General features: G+C 47.9%; 1 protein-coding gene across 9 annotated transcripts in view; it reads left to right on the forward strand.

Annotated features, from left to right (window-relative positions):
* The window catches only part of Inpp5d (inositol polyphosphate-5-phosphatase D), a 125,196-nt gene extending 110,183 nt beyond the window's left edge, over positions 1-15,013 (forward strand). For 8 of the 9 annotated variants that reach the window (XM_050123067.1, XM_050123074.1, XM_050123072.1 and 5 more), the window contains exons 20-27: positions 757-870; positions 2,161-2,243; positions 3,075-3,162; positions 4,071-4,220; positions 5,238-5,334; positions 7,423-7,698; positions 11,919-12,513; positions 13,875-15,013. In XM_050123067.1, coding sequence (XP_049979024.1) covers positions 757-870; positions 2,161-2,243; positions 3,075-3,162; positions 4,071-4,220; positions 5,238-5,334; positions 7,423-7,698; positions 11,919-12,513; positions 13,875-13,877 — 1,406 coding nt within the window. In that variant the 3' untranslated portion in view covers positions 13,878-15,013. The remainder of the gene's footprint in view (positions 1-756; positions 871-2,160; positions 2,244-3,074; positions 3,163-4,070; positions 4,221-5,237; positions 5,335-7,422; positions 7,699-11,918; positions 12,514-13,874) is intronic. The other variant, XM_050123076.1, reaches the window with a different exon arrangement.
* Positions 15,014-21,423: the final 6,410 nt, after the last annotated feature.

Below are 21,423 nucleotides of genomic sequence, written 5' to 3' on the forward strand. Positions count from 1 at the left end.
GTCTTACAAAACAATAACAGTGATTAAAAACCAGTTTGAGGTGTGTAAATTAACACAGTTATGAGCATGTTAGTTGAAGCCAACAAGTTCTAGAGCACAGAGTAAAAGGACTGGACATAGCTATGCCAATGGTGAGGGTAGATCTCCCTAGCTGTGGACTCAAAACAGCAACAGCAGGTTTGAATGTTGAACCTAAATAGTTAAATAGCTATTTAAATAGCTGTATGAGCTCTCTGTCAGAACCAATGGGGACATCTGGGTGTGCTGGCTCATACCTTTAGCCCTAGCAATTGAGAACTTGATGCAGGAAGATCAAAAGTTTGCGGCCAGCCTTGGCTACATAGTGAGTTCTAGCTAGCAAAAGAAAGGGATGGAGGAAGGAAAGAAGGAAGGAAAAGAAAGAGAATTAATTAGTAGGTGAGATTGAGGGGTTGCCTTGGACCATATATATTTGTTCGCAAAACTGGCGTTAAAACTTGGGTTCTTGCCGCCTTTACTCTTTCTGCTCGACACCCTACATGGCCAGCCTGCGACAGATTAGAGCGGCTGCGGCCATCAGGGATGCTGAGCTTGCATGGTGAGTCATGAAGCGTTAAGGAAAATCTCTCCTCCACCTGGACATTCCCCATCCTGGGCTCTCAGAGGGAGCCCAGCATGATGGGTGGACACAGAGAAAAGAAACCCCAGAGAGAAGCTGGGAGAAACCTCCATCTCCAGGAACAGGGTGCAGATAAATGCCTGGTCTCCCTGCTCCAGGTCCTGGCACTGTGGACAGCCAAGGGCAGATCGAGTTCCTTGCGTGCTACGCCACACTGAAGACCAAATCCCAGACGAAATTCTACTTGGAGTTCCACTCCAGCTGCTTAGAGAGTAAGTGGCTTGCAAACCCCCCTGAGGGGTGATTCTTTCACACAAGTGTCTTCGTTAATGATTGATCCCCCACTCAGTTTCTTCTCTCTCTGATGAAGATTCACGGATGGGCCTCAGTGGGTCCAGTGAAGTAGGCTACAGGTAGGTTGCCTAAGGGGCTACCTGGTGCCTGTGAGGCCCCCTTCTCCACCCCTGTGGTCCATGCTTTCACTGCCTCAGCCCTGGAAATGGGGCAGCCACTAGTGTACTGGCCTCTCTGTCCCCTGGCTTTTCTATCACTATTCTCTAGGCAGACTCTTACCCACTTGAATTCCCACCAAGCTGGGCTCTTATATATACTCAGTTTTGTTCTGGGCAAAGCTCCAGAGCTCTGAAGATCAGACAGGGTCTTAACAGTTGCTACTGCCTTCCTGATGTAACCCTGGGCCCCCTTGCCCTTTCTATATTGTGGCGCTTTCATTGTGGGGCTCACTGTAGCCGGAAGCAAGGTAGCACGGTTCCATCTCAGGTGGTCATGTTGAGCACCTGGTGTGCTTACAAGGAATCCTTTCTACACAGCACCTCCAGGCATATTGCCTGAGACTCCCGTGCAAGAGAACTACACGCTTTCTAGTTCTCCCTGGGGTGGTCTCAGGAGTAGTAGGGGAAGGGTATGCACCAATTCTGCAAATAAGCACAGACTCCTTGCTTCTAAAGCCCAGGGGCTGCCAGACACAATTCTGCCCCCTCATACCTTTCTGCGCCTTCCTGCTTCCATCCATCCCAGCCCTTCCTAGGGATTCTGTCACCTTCACCAGAACATCCCGAAGCCTCGGTTCAGCAGGCAGGGTCAAACAGTTCCAACAGGGATGAGGGGTTTTGTGCGGGTGTTTTAAATAAACTTCTCGAGACATTTGCATAGATTTCTATGGCAACAGCATATTAGGAAGCTTAAATTAGAATTTCAAAAGGCTGCTATCTTGAGTGGTGTGGGATGAGCTGTCATGCTTCCCAATCTTCTTGCCTGCGGTGTGATGACTTCTTCGTTGCCTGGTGTGCTGCAAAGAAGAGTCAAAAAGGAGGGGGAATCTCTCTGATTTTCCTAAAAATATAATTAGCCTGTTGGCAAATGACCATCCCTTGAACAAAAACAGAATCCCCAAGGAACCTGATTCCTAAATGGTACTAAAGCCCTAGAGACTTCCAAAGAAAGAAACCATCTTCCGTCGTCCAAGGAAGGTGACCCTTGGAGTCTTTTCTGTCTGGTCCTTGCTCTGTGGTCTGCAAACCCAGCTTCTGATTCTCCGACAGGTTTTGTGAAGAGTCAGGAAGGAGAAAACGAAGAGGGAAGCGAAGGAGAGCTGGTGGTGCGGTTTGGAGAGACTCTTCCAAAGGTAATACCGGAAGAGAAGGTGCCTTGGGGCGGAGGGCATAGCAATGGAGGCCAGCAAGCCACCATAGCAGCAGGCCCGCCCAGTGTGCAGCAGCTGCAATAGGCCTACCCAGATGGTAGCCATCCCAAACCAAGGCCAAAGAGGCCAGCGTAGAGACTCAGGTGATTTAAGGCATACTTTTCAGCATGGATAAGCGACTTTAGTATTTCTAAGTGGTTCTTCAGCCCCTAGTACACCCATTCCCCGTTCGGTTCTTACTACTGACTTGGTGCTTGTAGTACCTGAGATTGAATCTAAGCCTTTGCACATGCCAGGCAAGCATTCTACCCATTGTGCTACGTCCCTGATATCTCTGAACAATCTTTAGCCGCAGGAAGTTGGGGCAATGCTGGCATTCAGAAGTCTGTCACTCACCAAGCCACACCGTTAGCAAGCCACAGGATACTTCAAGCCCAAATGAAGGTCTTTGTCCCGTAGTACCTTCTTTATATGCAGCTACAGACCTTGGAGGGGCTGGAGACGAAGGATGGAACTGCAGGCTTCTTCCCTTGGCCCCTAGAATAAACAAAGAAGGGGAGGAAGAATGGAGACCATGGACAAGGGGCCTGGAAGATCATCCCAGTTGGGGGTGGGGGAGAAAGTTATTCCTCACTTACCTGAGCAATGGGCTCCACCTGCTCTCTCAGGCAGGGAAAGTCAAGACTTGAGTTTGGTTGAAAGAACATCTTCAGTTCCATCTTCTTGTGTATTCTAATATTGAGACTGGTGGGCCACACCCACTGTCCCTACCTGTTCTCACCTGTGGACTCTAATCTGGTGCCTCCTCTGCAGCTAAAGCCTATTATCTCTGATCCTGAGTACCTACTGGACCAACACATCCTAATCAGCATTAAATCCTCTGACAGCGATGAATCCTATGGTAAGCATCCCAGGCCAGGGACCTTCCCTGCCCGTTAGCCTCAACCTCTAAAGTGACTCAGTTATTAGTAATGACTCAGTCTTCCAAGAAAGCCCGTCTGCCATTTCCCATCATACCATCATGCTGCCTCTTACTCTGTCCCTTGGCTGCCGGAAGAACTTTTCCGAATGGGTTATCATCCCTGCTTCTTGTGACTTCTGGACACAGCTAGCAACCTCCCTCTTAGCCTTGCTGGATGAGCTGCAGACACTATATAATTTAATCTTGACAAGAGCTTCAAAGAGGCAGGTTCTATTCCCTGATGAGCAAACAAGTAAACTGTTTACTGTATGAGGCTCATAAAGGTCAGGTGACTTGCCCAGATTACACGGTCAATCATCATCTGAGCTGTGACATGAACCTGAGTCTTCGTGGGCCACCACACCTCTTTTGTGTCCCCAGCCAGCTCCTCAGACCTAGGTACAGACTAGCAGCCCCTCCCTGCTGCCAAGACAGCTCTCTAGTCTGTCTCCCTCTCATTTCAGACTTTCCCTTGTATAGATGTTTCAGACTGACCTATGCTCTTACCTGCTTATATGGTTTTGTTTATATTTTGTGCTGTTTCAAACCTTGGGAAGTAAGCTTTCCCTACAGCAATCAGATTAGCATTTAATGCTGTTTCTTGGATGGATTTTCTAGGATCCATTTTTTCTTTCCACATTGATCTGTATAGAGCTCTTTCTCCTATGAGGCTTGAGACATTTGCCCCTTGTTGCTAAGGCATTGATCGTAAGGGTTTGTCAGTTAATCCCTGCCTGGTCAATTGCTTCAAGGAATTGGCTCCCAGGGCTACAGCTACATCGCTAGACATGTTCCATGTCTGTCTCATGCCATGGTTTTCATGTTCATGTTGTCTCTCCTCTCCCCAGGTGAAGGCTGTATTGCCCTTCATCTGGAGACCACAGAGACTCAGCTTCCCATCTACACCCCTCTCACCCACCACGGGGAGATGACTGGCCACTTCCGGGGGGAGATTAAGCTGCAGACCTCACAGGGCAAGATGAGGGAGAAGCTCTACGGTAGGCCAGCCCCTTCCCAACCTTCCCAGGGGCCACTGCACTAGGGACAGGCATGCCTCTCTCTCAGCAAGGCTATCAAGTGTTCTGTGACCCACACCCTCAGAATAGAACATGGTTGGAAAGCCTCGAGGGTAGCGTAGTGGTGCACACTTGTTATCCCGACACTCGGGAGGCTGAGGCAGGAGGATCACGAGTTCAAGGCTACCCTGGGTGACAGAGTGAGACGATGTCTTTGACGAGAACAAAAATGGCATCTTCTGTATCTCTCACAGCAGCCCAGGGAGCTAAGTGTGATCGCCTTGACTTGGCAGACAGGGAAACTGAGGCATAGTTAGGCTAGGTGACTGGCAGAAGGTTACGAACTCAGGAAGTGGCTAAGATAAGCTTCACCCAGGGCCAAGCAGGAAATGGTAGGCACAGTGGTTGCTTGCCTGTTATGGAAGTAGTAAGAGTAGAATTCACAACACAGGAGAGTGGGGTTCCCCATGCCAGGGAAGGCCCTAGTGCACCAAGGGCCACTGCTTCTGTCCTTGTGACTCCCCTGTTCCCTGAGAGAGATCTTTTCTCTAGCAGGACAGTGGGTTGAAGAGAAACCTAGTCATCACCTAGCAACCATATGCCAGATTCAGAAATAAAGTTGTGGGGGGGGGTCCCTTTAAGCCCCATAAACAGATTAGCTCTGCATATGAGGTACTCTTACGGGGTGACCTAGTGGTGTTCATTTTGTTCTAATCTGACAAGAAATGTCTGCTTTGTCTCTGGCTAAGCTAACAAGTTAGAAATATTTCATTGAAGAAACAAGAGTCGTAAGTACCTGTTCTCCTTCCGGGCCCATGGCAGACATCATTAACCAGTCACCAAGCATAAAGATTTTGAAGCCTAAAAGCCTTGCTTGAAATCCCTCTGCCTGTATTTACTTTCCAGATTTGGTCTGCAAATGGATACCACTTTGCCATGTCTAACCCATGTGGTGGCCTGGCACTCATTTGTTTTCCTTTCCTGAACCTTCTCTTCCAGATTTCGTAAAGACAGAGCGGGATGAGGCTAGTGGAATGAAGTGCCTGAAGAACCTCACCAGCCATGACCCCGTGAAGCAGTGGGAGCCTGCCGGCAGGTAGATGAAGCTTGCCAAGTCCTACTACAACCTGGCGGTTTATGTGAACCAGAGTCCGGGAGAGGGTAAAGTGGGACCCAGGAAAGCCAAGGTCAGAGAAGAAGGGATGCTGTGGTCCAGCCGCTCTCTGCTCGCTTACTTCAATTCCTGAGTTCAAGTCCCCATCTTTGGGGAGATCACCATGGCTGTGGCAAAGGCTTAGAGGCTCTTCCATGTTGTAACAGTTCAGTTCAAGTGTCCCTTAATAAATCAATGTAGCTAGAGAAATGGCTCAGAGGTTAAGAGCACTGATTGTTCTTCCAGAGGTCCTGAGTTCAATTCCCAGCAACCACATGATGGCTCACAACCATCTGTAATGAAATCTGGTGCCCTTTTCTGGCCTGCAGGCATACATGCAGACAGAGCACTGTAAACAAAATAAATAAATAAATCTTTGTCGGGCAACGGGCAGCAGTGGCGCACACCTTTAATCCCAGCACTCGGGAGGTAGAGGCAGCCAGATCTCTTGAGTTCAAGGCCAGCCTGGTCTACAAGAGCTAGTTCCAGGACAGGCTCCAATGCTAAAGATAAACCCTGTCTCAAAAAATCAATGTAAATATAGTATAGGCCATGACCTAGGTACACCATCAGACAGTGGAAGGATGTGGAGTCCAGGAAGAAGGAATTATAAATGACTAAATAATTCCGGGACAAAAACCTGGCCCCAGGGAGGGCCAGGAACACAAGTGGTCAAAGGTTTCCCATCTGTGACTTCCTAGTTTCGTTTCTGTCACTGTGACACATACCCTGATAAAAAAGCAGCAAGAAGACCAAAGGGTTTATTTGACCTTCAAGCCCACAGTACAGTCCATTGTTGTGGAGAAGTCAAGGTAGGAACTTCAAGTATTACAGTGCCGATCAAGAGCAGAGAGAATAAATAGATGCACCCTTGCTTGTTCCCATTCCAGCCTAGGAACAGTCCACAGTAGGCTGGGTTCTACATTAACAATGACAACAAGTCCCCATAGACATACCCGTGGGCCAAACTAGCTAATTCCTTATTCAGACTCCTCCCAGGGGATTCTAGATTGTGTCAAGAGGACACTAAAACTAACCAACACAGAGAGATGTGGTGACACTTGCCTTTAATTCTTCAGCCCTCCAGAAGTAGAAGCATGCCTATCTCTGTGAGTTCAAGGCTAGCCTTTTCTACACAGTGAGTTCCAGGACAGAGCTGCGTTATGAGAACCTGTCTCAAGAGAAAAAAGCAAAACCAAAACAACCTACCAACATGGTGACTAACAGGAAAGACTAATTGAGAATAACTTGGATGTTCCGGCCTCTGTTATTTAAGGACAGCATTTCCTAATAACCAGAATCACCTCTATTTCCTAATGTGGTCTTGTTAGTCCTCCCTGAGATGGAGTCTGGCGCGGAGCATGGTGTGGTGTGTGACTACAAGGGTAGCCTCAGCTAGGTCTGGCTACCTATTTTAAACCCAGTTTTGACCGCTGCCTTTCTTAACTCCTCTAGCCTCGGCCTCCGTGACTGCACTTTCATCTTGTCATTCCAGTGCCTTACATAGGATGTGCAAACCCAACGTCCCACGTGGACTTTGTCCTTGGACTTTGCCTTGAAAGATGTACTCTTGACTCTCCCCTCCCCCAAACACACACACACACACACACACACACACACACACACACACACAGAGCTCTGTCACGTTCTCATTCTCCTCTCCCCACATGCTCACTGGTCTTCAGAGAACCTTGCAACAGGCCAAACTCTCTCCTTGACCTTTGCCACTGCCGGAAGCGTTTGTCTTTCTTTTCCTTTCTTCTGCATTTCATCTCATTTCAATTCAAAGGCAACCCTGAGTAGCTCTTCTCCAGCCACCTTCTGCCTGCTGGGTCTCAACCTTCCTGCTCGTCTCCCCCTGATCTCTTGTTTCTCTTCACTCCATCACACGCATGCATAAATGAGGGAATGAGTTCATGTGCCCCAGAAATGAAGGCACCAAGAGGCTGAAAAGCCATAGAACATTTTCCTCAGGCTGGTGCCAACCGAGAAGGGAAGAGGCCTCAGATGTACCAACACATCTTCTTACAGGGTCCCTGCATGTGGTGTCTCCAGTCTCAATGAGATCATCAATCCAAACTACATTGGTGTGGGGCCTTTTGGACAGCCCCTGCATGGGAAATCAAGCCTATCCCCAGACCAGCAACTCACAGCCTGGAGTTATGACCAGCCACCCAAGGACTCCTCCCTGGGGCCCGGGAGGGGAGAGGGTCCTCCCACCCCCCCCTCCCAGCCACCTCTATCCCCAAAGAAGTTTTCATCCTCCACAGCAAACAGAGGCCTTTGCTCCAGGATGCAAGAGGCAAGGTTAGTCCTCTGAATTGTGTTTTCCTGCTCACAAGTGCCCCCTGGAGGCTCCCCAGGATAGCAGCCTGGAGAGGGCAGAGCTGTATGTAGTAGATTCTGCCCCTACTATGGCTTCTATTTGTCTAGACAGTTGGTGCAACTTGATTTTTTTTATTTTATTTATTGAAAAAAATTTCCGCCTCCTCCCAGCCTCCCATTTCCCTCCCCCTCCTCCCACTCCTCTCCCCCTCCCTCTCCAGTCCAAAGAGCTGTCAGGGTTCCCTGCCCTGTGGGAAGTCCAAGGTCGCCCTTCCATCCAGGTCTAGGAAGGTGAGCATCCAGACTCACTCATATTTGGTTTCTAGCCATAAATAAAGGACATTGAGCCTATAATTTGTGATCCTAGAGAGGCTAAATAAGAAGGTAAACCCAAAGAAAAACATATAGTTATCCTCCTGGATATTGGAAGAGATGGGGAGAGAAAAGTGAGAAGGGGAGGATGGGGGTAACTTGGGGGAATGGGATGGTTGGTATAAAGAAAGGGTGCAACTTGATTTTAAACCCAGGGGTGGGGTGCCAAGAAGAGCATTTTATAAAACTGCATTTACTATTGCTGGGCGGTGGTGATGGCACACACCTTTAATTTTAGCACTCAAGAGGCAGAGGCAGGCAGATCTCTGTGAGTTAGGGGCCAGCCTGGTCTACAGAGTGAGTTCCAGAACAGCCAAGCTACACAGGGAAACCCTGTCTGAAAAAAACAAACAAACAAAGACCTGCATTTACTGCCTGAGACATTTCTGAAACCAATGACATCCCCTGGCATCCTCCACTCCCTGGAGGTCTCTGGGAAAAAGGTGGGGATTTCTGAGTAGAAACCTTCACCTACCCCAAATCTCTCTCTTTTCTTAAAAATGAGCATCCATGTTCTCATAAACAAGTCTCTAGATTTTCCCATTGATGACAAATTTTTTTATTTTAATAGTTTTCATTCATTTTTTTTTTGGTTTTGTTTTTTTGAGACAGGGTTTCTCTATGGCTTTGGAGCCTGTCCTGGAACTCGCTCTTGTAGACCAGGCTAGCCTTGAACTCACAGAGATCCGCCTGCCTCTGCATCCCGAGTGCTGGGATTAAAGGTGTGCACCACCACTGCCCAACTTTGATGGCAATTTTTAAAAAATAAATTGAACTAGAAATCCAAATGAAGGCAGAATTGTCACCCTACAGAGAGATTGGCCAAAACTGCCTTAGGAGGAAGAACCACACAGCACAGGGATGAAGTCATTTAGCAGCCAAGGGAAACACTAGGTGGGGTATCTTATTCCTACAGGATAACAGATGGCCAAGAGTCATCCGGACCCAGGAACGGTGATGTAGACGTGTCTCCCCTCACAGCTGCCTTAAACTCTTTGTGATGACACAGGCTGCCGTGTGCGGCCTCTTTCCTGGGTGCTGTTTTCTTTTCTTTCCTCCTCTGGACTTCAGTGCCTGGGTGGAGCTTATTGACAGTAATCAGGAGCCAGTGCTGGGGTATCATTCACAGTGTGGTTCTCCCCCAAACCCTCCAAGTCAAATGCCCATGCCAGGCCTGCCCGGGAGAGTATCTGGAGAGGCACTGATACTCCCATGCCTTAGCTGTTGTCTTGAACTAGCTGAAAGGGATTGGGGGGTAGGGGGGCAGGTCCTTGAACCTAGCCAACTCTAAAGCGAGCCTCAGTATCCCTCCCTGGAGATGCGGACCAAGGTCTCCATTTGGTAGATACTGAAATGCTCAGTTTGACAAAGGCAGTCTCTTTAGTAACCCTAGAGAAACAGCCACAAAGAAAACAGAAGTTCGTGGTGTAATCCTCCAAGGTTCCCAAGGTAGAGGTCACTCCATGCTTCACACTGTGAACAGAGTTTGGTGAGAACATGTTCCCTCCAACCCTGGGTGGCAGCATCCTTCAGGGCCCCATAGGATGAGGTTCTAAGCTCACCTCTCACCAAGGAGAGAATTAAAAGCAAAAAACGCTTGAAGGCCCCATACCTGCTGCTCCAAGTACCCAGCTCAGCCTGAATAAAGGCAGTGGGGTACTCCAGGGTCCTCCCACCACACCTGCAAGGCTAGGGGACAATGGCCACCCATCCCAGGTAGACCCAGGCTTCCCCAATGTTAGCACTTAAGTCCCATCTCCTGGGAAACACTCCTGGCAAAGGAGGCTGGCTGCTGTCCAAGGTCAAGGCTGCGTGATGAGAAAGATGCCTCTGTTGGGACCCTGGCCGACATCCAGAGTCTGCTGCATGAGAACAGACTGTCCCCTGGTTCTCAGTTACCTGTACTCAGGAGACTAAAACTCTTAACTCTAATCTGTTCTTGCTAACCTCCCCCTAAGGATGGCAGAAGTACCCTGAGCACCCTGCTGGAGGAAACACATTTTAAGCTCCATCTCATTGGCTCTGTCTCCTCTCCTGCCCCCTCAGTGTCTATAGCTGAATAATCAGGTGCCAAACCTTGTGGGGTTTTTCTTAGTACACACACACACACACACACACACACACACATTGTGTATAGGTGTTTTACCTGCTTCAGTCTACCACATGTAGTGCCTTCAGAAGCCAGAAGAGGACACTGAATATTTGAAAACTGCACATACAGTTGTGAGCCACTATGTAGATGCTGGAATTCGAACAGGGTTCTTAACCACTGAGCTGTCTCTCCAGCCCCTGGCCTTGTGTTCTCGCTTTCTATCCAGCATTCTGTTTCATCTGTGAGCAGGTTGCCCCTCCCCCACCTCTTCCGAGACCTACCCATAGTAGAGGTCTTGCTTAGAGGGTCCAGGACTGGTTCAAAACAGGGTTAGAGACAAGGGCTGGCTTTTGTCTTCTGTCAAGGTCTCAGCGTTTCTGGGTATGTAGTGATGTCTAGTTTTTCCAAAACGTAAAATGTGGGCTGCTGAGTTGGCTCAGTGGGTAAGGTGCTTGCCACCAAGCCTGACAGCCTGAGTTCAACCCCTGGGATCGATGGAGTGGGAGAGGAGAGTTGTCCTCTATAAGCTGTCCTCTGACCTCCACACATGTGCCTGGCTTTCTCTTTTTTGTTTTTTGTTGTTGTTATTGTTTTGTTTTTTGTTTTCATTTTTTTTCCTGTCTAGAACTCCAACCTGTGGAATGGTGCCGCCCACAATGGTCAAGTTTTCCCCCATAATTATCATGATAATCTCCTAGAGGCTGTCTCCCAGGACCTTCTAGACCTTATCAAGTTGACAACTGAGATTGTCACAGAAACCAGGCTTCCCAGAGCCTCTCAGAGAGAAAGCTTATGCCCCTGGGAAGAATACTAAGACTATTCCCTGGGCCCAGGATTTGTTTTGTGGGGCACGGCAGCTCTGCTTTGTCACAGCAGGGTCATGCATGGTGGCTTCTTACATGTCACCCTTTCTACAAAATATCTCCAGGGATAGCCCACTTGTTCACAGATGCTGGGGTTCAAAGGAAATTAAGGATGCCTCTGAGAACATGGAAAAACTTGAAATATCATAGTACCGTCCTCTCTCCCTGTCCCATTCCCCCAACACACACTTCTCTCTCCTTTCTCTCTCTCTCTCTCTCTCTCTCTCTCTCTCTCTCTCTCTCTCTCTCTCTCTCTCAGATAGGGTCTCTCTATTATGTACCTCTGGATGTGTTAGAACTCACCATGTAGATCAGGCTGGCCTCAAACTCACAGAGATCTGCCTGCCTCTGCCTCCCGGGTGCTGGGGTTAGAGTGCTGGGGTTAGAGGCGTGTGTCACTGCCACACCCAGCTCCACCCATCTCTTGTTTATGTATAAATTTTAAAAAGTTGTCATCAGTTGTGGTGACACATGCAAGTAAAATATGCTGAAGGGGTGGAGGCAGGAGGACCGTGAGGCTACTACCCTGGACTACTTTTAGCCTAGCACGGTATTACATGTCTGCAATCTCAATGTTTGGCAGATAAAGAATCAGGTGGATCTCTGAGTTCTACGTCAGCCAGAGATACATAGTGAGACTCTGTGGGTTTTGTTTGTTTTTTTTTAATTAAGGTTAAGTTCAAGTAAAATTATTCCCTGGAAAAATGAACAATTTGGTGGCATTTGGTATAGTACATATTATATCATCACTACTATATTCGGTTCCAGAACATGTTTATATTCCCTAAATGAAAGCCCAGAGGCATGAAGCATCTACTTCCCAGGTCCTGACTGATCGTGCTTCCTCCCCATTCTTCTCTTCCCCATGGTTCTAGATCTGGTGACCTGGGCAAAGTAGAGGCTCTGTTACAGGAAGACCTCCAGCTGACGAAGCCAGAGATGTTTGAGAACCCACTGTACGGGTCCGTGAGTTCCTTCCCTAAGGTGGTGCCCAGGAAAGAGCAGGAGTCCCCCAAGATGCTGCGGAAGGAGCCCCCACCCTGTCCAGACCCAGGAATCTCATCACCCAGCATCCTACTCCCCAAAGTTCAAGAGGTGGAGGGTGTCAAGGGGACAAGCAAGCAGGTCCCCGTGCCTGTCTTTGGCCCCACACCCCGGATGCGATCCTTTACCTGTTCCTCCTCTGCTGAGGGAAAAGTGCCCAGTGGGGACAAGAACCAAGGGAAGCCCAAGACCTCAGCCAGTACCCAAGCCCCGGTGCCAGCCAAGAGGCCTATCAAGCCTTCCAGGTCTGAAATGAGCCAACAGACGACTCCCATCCCAGCTCCACGGCCACCCCTGCCAGTCAAGAGCCCTGCGGTCCTGCAGCTACAGCATTCCAAAAGCCGAGACTACCGCGACAACACGGAACTCCCCCACCATGGCAAGCACCGCCACGAGGAGGGGCTGCTTGGCAGGACTGCCATGCAGGTGTGTTGAGCCATATGTACATGTGTGCATACATGTGTCCGTGTGTGTGTCCGTGTGTGTGTCCTGAGAAGTGCTCTATGAGAAAGGGCTGAACTTGGGGTTTGAACCTGGCACCACTGTGGGTGTCCCTGATTGGTCCTAAATAATTCTTCTTTTTCTTTTTTTGTTTTTGTTTTTCGAGACGGTTTCTCTGTAGCTTTGAAGCCTGTCCTGGAACTTGCTCTGTAGACCAGGCTGGCCTCGAACTCACAGAGATCCTCCTGTCTCTGCCTCCCAAATACTGGGATTAAAGGCATGTCCCACCACCACCACCTCCCTGCAAATAATTCTTGAGAGGGACAGAGAAGGAGCTATGGATAAACCCCTAGCCCTGTAAAGTAAGGGAATCTGGGTCATTTATATTTTAGTTTTATCATCCTTAATATATGCACTTAAAACATTCCTGGTATTTTAGAAACTTAAATATTTATCCCCTTCCAATAGAGTGTATTTATTCTAGAACAAAACTAAAAAAGATTAAAAACACAGTTGAGACTGGACATGGTCGTACACCCCTATAATCCCAGCACCCTGAAAGTCTAAGGCAGGAGGATCGGGTGTCCAAGGTCAGCCTGGGCTATATGGCAAGACGCTATCTTAAGAACACATGGCAGCAGTCGGGGAACAGAGGTTGTAGCTCAGTAGTAGCATACACATGAAGCCTCCCTGAAGCTTTCTCCTGAATCCCCAGTACCACAGGAGAAAGGAACAGACTCTACAACCAGACTGCTGGCTGTTCTGTTATTGTATTATAATAATAATTGTTGTTTGAGACAGGATTTCTCTGTGTGGTCCTACCTGTCCTAGAACTTGCTATGTTGACCTGGCTGGCCTTGAACAAGATCCACTTGCCTTGCCTCCTGAATGCCAGGATTAATGGCTTTTACCAACACACCTGGCCCATTATTGTACTTTATTGCAGTACTGAGAGCCAAACTCAGGGTCTTATACGTTAGACAAAAGCCCTGTGTCCACTTTAAATCCCAAGTCTCCACTGCCCAGCTCTATGCCTTCTTAATCTGTCAAAAGAGGATACTAATGGTATCTGCTGTATAGATTTACAGGGAGAAATAGATTATGCCATATGCTGTTACTTTATGTTATCATTTTTATAGTTATCACTCATGTTTCATGTATTATATATAACACGTATCTATTTCATATATAGTCTATGCATATGGCATGTGAATTAGCGTCTAAGGCACTGAGGAGTGTGTCCTAAGTGTACTTTCATGTCAGCCTGATCTAGCTCACAGCACTAGGGGTCAAGTGTGGCCCGGAGATAGCAAGGCCCTGATAGCCCTTCTGTTCTCATCCTACAGTGAAGTCTTGGTGAGCTGCTGGTGATGGGAGCCTGGAGAATCAGCACAAAGCAGGTCGAAGCCTCTCTCAGGATGCCTCTCCCAGGACCTCCTGCTAGCTCCTCTTGCCCAGCTTCGAGTCCAAGGCTGTGTATTTTTCAGGAAAGGGCCTCACTTTTCTGTGGTCCCAAGAGTGTGCTGGCTGCAACGCTGGGCACAGATGCTGAAGCTGGATGGAAAACACTTAACCGCATGGACAGCAGACAGCCGCACCTGGGTCCTTCTTCCAGTCGTTGTTTTAAAGAAAGGAACTGAGACTCTCATCTGGGTGAAGATATAAATAATAATAATATTAATAATAATAATGGTCAGGTGCCATGTGCTGTGTTAAGTGCTCCACGGACATTTGTCAGGCTGGCCTCCAGAGCCGAGGTTCCAGTCACCCTGAACCCTGGGCCCGGACCCAAATGGTAGGTCCTGAGAAGTTTAAACAAAGCATTAAGAAAGCCAACAACCCCTAGAATGAGCCAGACTCCACTGCAGGGACCTGAAGACTCTGCATAGCTAACTTAAGGGTACAAGGAGCCCAGCCCTGTCCAACTTCAGAGATGCAAGCTGCTTTAGCTAAGGCTGGGGTCCTGTTAGTCCCAGACCAGATCTGCCTGGTTTCTGTTAGTTTTTCAGTCTGCCAGAGTCGGAGGTCAGCTCCAACTCACCAATGAAGAGATCCGGCCTCAACCTAAGCCAGCCATGGCAGACTCTTGCTGAGTCTATGGCTCAGTCCCCACTCTGCCACTATAGGTAGGCAGCTACCGCCATACCCTAGGTTGAGCCAAGCACACCCCTCCCCATATCCCCACAGCACTTCTGATGTACTGAGAAAGAATCTCTACCACTGTGCCCAATGGCTGAGCTCTTCAGCCTGCTGTCAGGGAAAGTGAGCCTTGGTCCCAGGCTCTCCTAACAGTTCAGCCTCTTCCCAAGTCGTGTGACTCTTCCTTGGTTACATCAGGAGAATAGGTTGGTGATGTCTTTTCTTGTCTTGCTTTTTAATATATCAGGATTAATGTAAGAAACCAGATCCAGAGTGTGCAGAAAAGCAAGTATATCCCCTATGTTTCCCAGTCTGCGTGACCAATAAATTGTGCCTTTATAACGAGGTTCTTGACTGTGTGGCATCTTCCTGATACCCAAGGCCACAATTCTTGCCTGTGCTGTAACTACTGCAGAGACTTTGGAGCAGGAGGAGGCAATTGAGGGTTCCTGATGGCTAGAAAGTTGGTATCCTCACCATGGAGACAATCTGAAGTTGGACGTGGACATAAATGAGGGTAGACATTAGAACTGCTTTTATACATATAGCTGCAGCCGCCCAACTTCCACAAGTGGCCTCTGACACTGGCTGACCATCAGCCCACAAGTTCTTCCCAACTGTTACCAGCGTTATTATTTCAGAGACAATAGGCCCATTCAAACCATCCCTAGGATTTGGATTCACAGATTAGGGAATAGCCTTTGGCCAGAGAACCAGAATGGATACTACTTGGTACCACTTGCAAGGTGCCCTGGCTCATGTCACCATTTCTTTCATTTTGAGATATTCAGCATCTCTCCTGCTCACAGACCCCAGGCCTGGGCTCTTAATAGAGCTCCAGGGAGCAGCATCCTTGGGAGGCACTGAGCAAACCGTTCACTGCCTGCTTTCATGGTCCTGGTGAACTGGTAGAGCCAAGGCTAAGAATATTCCAGAATAGCTCCTTACCTCTACTTCGGCAAATGTCTCGCTACAGATTCATTACTTGGTCCCCACAAAGAACTTTACCCCCATCTCCAGGTTCCAGCATTCGGACCCAGTAGATGAGTAAACCAAGCCCCCCACCCCAGCATTCTGACCCAGTAGACCAAGAGACACGACTGGAGATACCTTGATATTCTAGAGGGAGGACACGGGAAGTGCAGGGATGCTCCACCCAGCTCATTTTTCCTGGGAATCCACCCTGGGTCGTACTCCCTTGTGACCCCAGAGCTGAGGGCCAGTACCCTATTGCCTTTGGCCCATGGGACGCCTTCTGTTACTATAATGGGCTTGGCTTGCTATGTGGGATGCCTGTAGCTGCCCATCCATGCTGTAGCAAATGGCTCCTTCCCGTAGATGTCCAGGCCGCAGCAAGGTAGGACCTATATCTACTTCCTGTCCCTTCAGTCTGAGCTCTAGTCACCTGTGCAGACTCTAGCCCCCTCTTCCTCTTCTGCCACTGTCCAGCACAACTGTCTTAAGAACCTAGCTTTGCATGTTAGCTGGGGCCCCCTGATGCTCAAAACTGGAAACACCGCAACTGAATTTTCACTCTTGTCCTCCCAGCCCTCCTCAGCCCTGTGTACACCCATGAGCTCCCTGTCCACCTTCTACGGGCTCTGGGCCACCACTGTCCCCCAGAACCCACTCGAGCTGCTTCATTTGCTAGCAATTCTGCCCTACCCCCACCCTCCAACGCTCAGTTCGCCCTTCTGTGGCAGAGGAATGGAAAGCCAGATATTGGCCCCTGTCTCCTCGGTTTTCTTCACTGAACTAACAGTGAACAAGTTTCACTCACAAACTGCCCCACCCCTAAGATGACCCATCACCCCTAAAATCTTAGCTCAACAGTCAGTTTGTCTTTCAAGAAGCAAATCTGCTCTTCTTCGCATGGCTATATGGAGTTGGCCAAAGCCCAGATTTCCTGTTACCATAATAATGGTCTCTGGCATGAATGTATCTGCCTCTAACCAACATGCACCAGATTCTGAGGGTGGCTGCTGCCCTGCCAGGCCTCCTGTGGGTCTAGATGGGCAGCCACTTCACTCCTCCTCCATCCAGCATTTCTGTGGCTTTCCTATGGCTTTCTTAGCAGCGATAAGAGGGAAACGGGTGAGTCACTGAGAAAAGCTCTCTCCCACAGATACCTTCCCTAACCCCAGCCTACCAGGTCTGTCTTTGCTTGTCCTTAAAATAGCTCCTTTCTGCAAACTAATTTCCATGGAGACCCAGCTTTGGAAAGACCCAGAAGCTTTCTATGAGGCAGTTAGCTCACTGACAGCCTTTACTCCAACAGAGAGACCCTTTATGATGCAAATATCTGGTCTCACCCTCCCATTTACCCTCCAAGGTCCCATTCTGGAAAAACCTCTGCTCCGCTTTGCACAATGGCATGTGGAGTCCCGGTACTGGTCCTGCTGTGACTGGTGACTGCTCCAAGCCTATCATTTCTCTCTGCCTCACAGATGACCTACCCACTGGTCCTGCATTCAAGTGATCTTAGACTTGATATGTATAGTTCTTTCATCATCCATTCAATCCCAGTTGTGCTGGGCCTGAGGAGACCATGGGGCAGTCCATGGCCATGGCTGTGGGTCAGACAGAATGGAGTTTAAATAGCTTAGTTTGTGTTTCCTGAGAATAGTCTTAAGCAAGTCCTACAACCTGAGCTGGATCCCCAGAACTCATGTAAAAAGCTGGAAGCATAACCTGCAATGGTGGCACATGCCTATAATCCCAGTACTCAGGAGGCAGAAGCAGGTGGGTCTCTGAGTTCCAGGACAGCCGGGGCTACACAGGGAAACCCTGTCTCAAAAAAATAAAAACAAAACAAAAACAACAACAAGAAACTGGATGAAGTTAAACATCTGTAATCCCAGCACTACTACTGAGAGGCAGAAGAAAGACACAGGAGAACTGCCTAGAAACTCATGGGCCAGAGAGCGGAATGTTTGCATCATAGCAGCAGAAACAAGCCATGCCTCAACTAAGTCGAAGATGAGAAGCAACTCCCAAAAGTTGTCCACTCACCTCCATACATGCTCTGTGACATGCATATGTCCATAACCACATATACATACATGCAACACACATGTACACACAAGAGCACTCAATTATGCACACACACACAAGAAGAAGAGGAGGGGCCAGAGGAAGTAATTACAGTTGTCTGGGCTGCCAGTTTGAGGCCAGGAAATCTGTACTTGCCTCATTGGTTTGGGTTCAGACAGTAGAGCAGATTCAAGGGCAAGGAGGCATTCAGTAGAAGGCTGAGACCTGAGGCAAGAAAGGAAAGAATGCCCTCATGAGTAGGTGACCGCTAGGGACAGTTGGGCTTGTCTGGTGGACATCAGGATGGGGCAGATACCTATTACCCCACTCAGAGTCATGTGAATTGGTGCCTCTGGGAGTTGATTAACCCTCGGCTCTCCTGGTCTAAGCAGAAAGCTACTCCAAAAGCCAGGCAAGAGCCCTCCAGCCTGAAGGGCAGCACATGGGAAACCCATGTGTGGTATGTGTGAGGCACCCGTGTTTCTGCTCCAGAGGACGGGGTTTCAGTACTAAACCTGCCCACAGAACACTGGCCCCTCCTGCTTCTATACTGTGTATCTACAAGCTGAGATTTCTGGATGCTCAGACATACATCTCTGAAGAGGGCCACTCCCTTTGGATATGTTCTGTCTCTTGAGAAAAGCCAGCATGGAAGACCCAGAAAAGAGCTGGATGGGAAGAGGTGCACAGGCCCTAAGGTATCACAGAGAGCGGTGAGTGAGAAGATGGAATGGGTGGCAGGAGGTGGTGGGGCCGGAAGTCCTACAGGAACCAGTGTCCAGTTGTGCAGAGAGCCATAGGATCTGTGCGGTCATGAGAGAGGCCCATTACTAGAGGAGCTCTAAACCAGGATGCTGGTTGGCAGCCGAAAGAGGGAAGAGGGTATCTGTGAGAGGGAATTGTAGGAAGTAGTGACAGGAAAGAAGAGGGGAGACCACGGGACTGGAGAGATGGCTCAGCAGTTAAGATCACTGACTGTTCTTCCAGAAGTCCTGAGTTCAATTCCCAGCAAGCACATGGTGGCTCACAACCACCTGTAATGAGATCTGGTGCCCTCTTCTGACCTACAGGCAGGATACTGTATAAATAAATAAATCTTTAAAAAAAGAAAAGAGAAAAAAAGAAGAGGGGAGACCACAGGAACCTACACAAGTGTCTTCTCACCCTGTCCCTGGCACGTGACCTGGGACAGGCATCCTGGGACCTTTGCTAAAGCTTCTGGGAAGAGCACAGACATAGTGGCCCAAACAGCTCTACACTACAGGGCTCCGTGGTCAAAAGGTCAGCAAGTTTAGCAAACAATGGTATAAGAAGCCAATTCAATTTGATAATCTAAACAATGAACAATTTTTAGTGAAAGTATCTCACTGAAGTGTAGGTTTGTGGTTTTCTGTCTGGATTTTGATAGAGATCTTGTATTTTTCCTCAGTAACCTTGCCCTGGTCCCTCTTACCTGAGGACTCACCTCCTGAAGTTGGGGATGAGGGGGTGCCATGCTTTCAAAGCTGGAATGAGGTACTACCACCTTGAATCCATAAGACATAAAGTCCAAAGCAAGCAAAGAGAGAGAATAGTAAATCAAATCCATCACAGATTGAGCTCCAGGAAAAAGGAAATATTAAGAAGTCAACCCCCCCCCAAAAAAGAAGTCAACCCAGAATTCTCCAGAGACAAAGGTGAAGTAAAAACATTTTTATAAGAAAATAGATTCGTTGCTATCAGATCAACCATCAAAAATGGTACAGGAGCCAGGTGTGATGGCACATGACTTTAAGTCTAGCACTTAAAAAGCAGAGGCAGTTGGATCTCTATAGAGTTCAAGTCAGGCTGGTCTACATTGCTAGTTCTAGGACAACCAGGGCTACATAGAGAGACATGTCACATTAAAAACAAAACAAGAGGAACATGGGCCTTAGGATACGACAATGGGTGGAAACTCAGACAGGAATGAAGAACGCTGAAAAAGGGAAGAGATGGACAGATAGAAATAACTTCTTACACCAGAAAATGGAAGGATCTCCCTTGCTCTTGGATTCGGAAGATCAACATAGTAAAAATGGCAATTCTACCAAAAGCAATCTATAGATTCAATGCAATCCCCATCAAAATCCCATCAAAATTCTTCACAGATCTGGAGAAGACAATAATCAACTTTATATGGAAAAACAAAAAACCCAGGATAGCCAAAACAATCTTATACAATAAAGGATCGCCTGGGGGCATTACCATCCCTGACTTCAAACTCTATCACAGAGCTACAGTATTGAAAACAGCTTGGTATTGGCATAAACACAGAGAAGTCAACCAATGGAATCGTATAGAAGACCCGGACTTTAACCCACAAACCTATGAACACCTGATTTTTGATAAAGGAGCTAAAAGTATACAATGGAAAAAAGAGAGCATCTTCAACAAATTGTGTTGGCAAAACTGGATGTCAATCTGTAGAAGAATGAAAATAGATCCATATCTATCACCATGCACAAAACTCAAGTCCAAATGGATTAGAGACCTCAATATCAGTCTGAACACACTGAACCTGATAGAAGAGAAAGTGGGAAGTACTCTACAACACATGGGCACAGGAGACCACTTCCTACGTATAACCCCAGCAGCACAGACATTAAGGGCATCATTGAATAAATGGGACCTCCTGAGACTGAGAAGCTTCTGTAAAGCAAAGGACACTGTCACTAAGACAAAAAGGCAACCCACTGACTGGGAGAAGATCTTCACCAACCCCGCAACTGACAAAGGTCTGATCTCCAAAATATATAAAGAACTCAAGAAACTAGACCGTAAAAGGCTAATCAACCCAATTATGAAATGGGGCACTGAGCTGAACAGAGATCTCTCAACAGAAGTTCAAATGGCCAAAAGACACTTAAGGTCATGCTCAACTTCCTTAGCGATCAGGGAAATGCAAATCAAGACAACTTTAAGATACCATCTTTCACCTGTCAGAATGGCTAAAATAAAAAACACCAACGATAGCCTTTGCTGGAGAGGTTGTAGAGAAAGGGGTACACTCATCCATTGCTGGTGGAAATGCAAACTTGTGCAACCACTTTGGAAAGCAGTGTGGCAGTTTCTCAGGAAATTCGGGATCAACCTACCCCTGGACCCAGCAATACTACTCTTGGGAATATACCCAAGAGATGCACTATCATACAACAAAAGTATATGCTCAACTATGTTCATAGCAGCATTGTTTGTAATAGCCAGAACCTGGAAACAACCTAGATGCCCTTCAATGGAAGAATGGATGAAGAAAGTATGAAATATATACATATTAGAGTACTACTCAGCAGTAAAAATCAATGACTTCTTGAATTTTGCATGCAAATGGACGGAAATAGAAAACACTATTCTGAGTGAGGTAAGCCAGACCCAAAAAGAGGAACATGGGATGTACTCACTCATATTTGGTTTCTAGCCATAAATAAAGGACATTGAGCCTATAATTGGTGATCCTAGAGAAGCTAAATAAGAAGGTGAACCCAAAGAAAAACATAGGCATCCTCCTGAATATTAACCTTCATCAGGCGATGAAAGGAAACAGAGACAGAGACCCACATTGAAGCACCGGACTGAAATCTCAAGGTCCAAATCAGGAGCAGAAGGAACTTAGGACCACGAGGGGTGCACCCACACACTGAGACAATGGGGATGTTCTATAAGGAACTCACCAAGGCCAGCTGGCCTGGGTCTGAAAAAGCATGG

Source organism: Alexandromys fortis, unplaced genomic scaffold (genome assembly GCF_014885135.2).
Source record: "Alexandromys fortis isolate MF-2015 unplaced genomic scaffold, M_Fortis_MF-2015_v1.1 scaffold_213, whole genome shotgun sequence".
NCBI classification, from domain to species: Eukaryota; Metazoa; Chordata; class Mammalia; order Rodentia; family Cricetidae; genus Alexandromys; species Alexandromys fortis.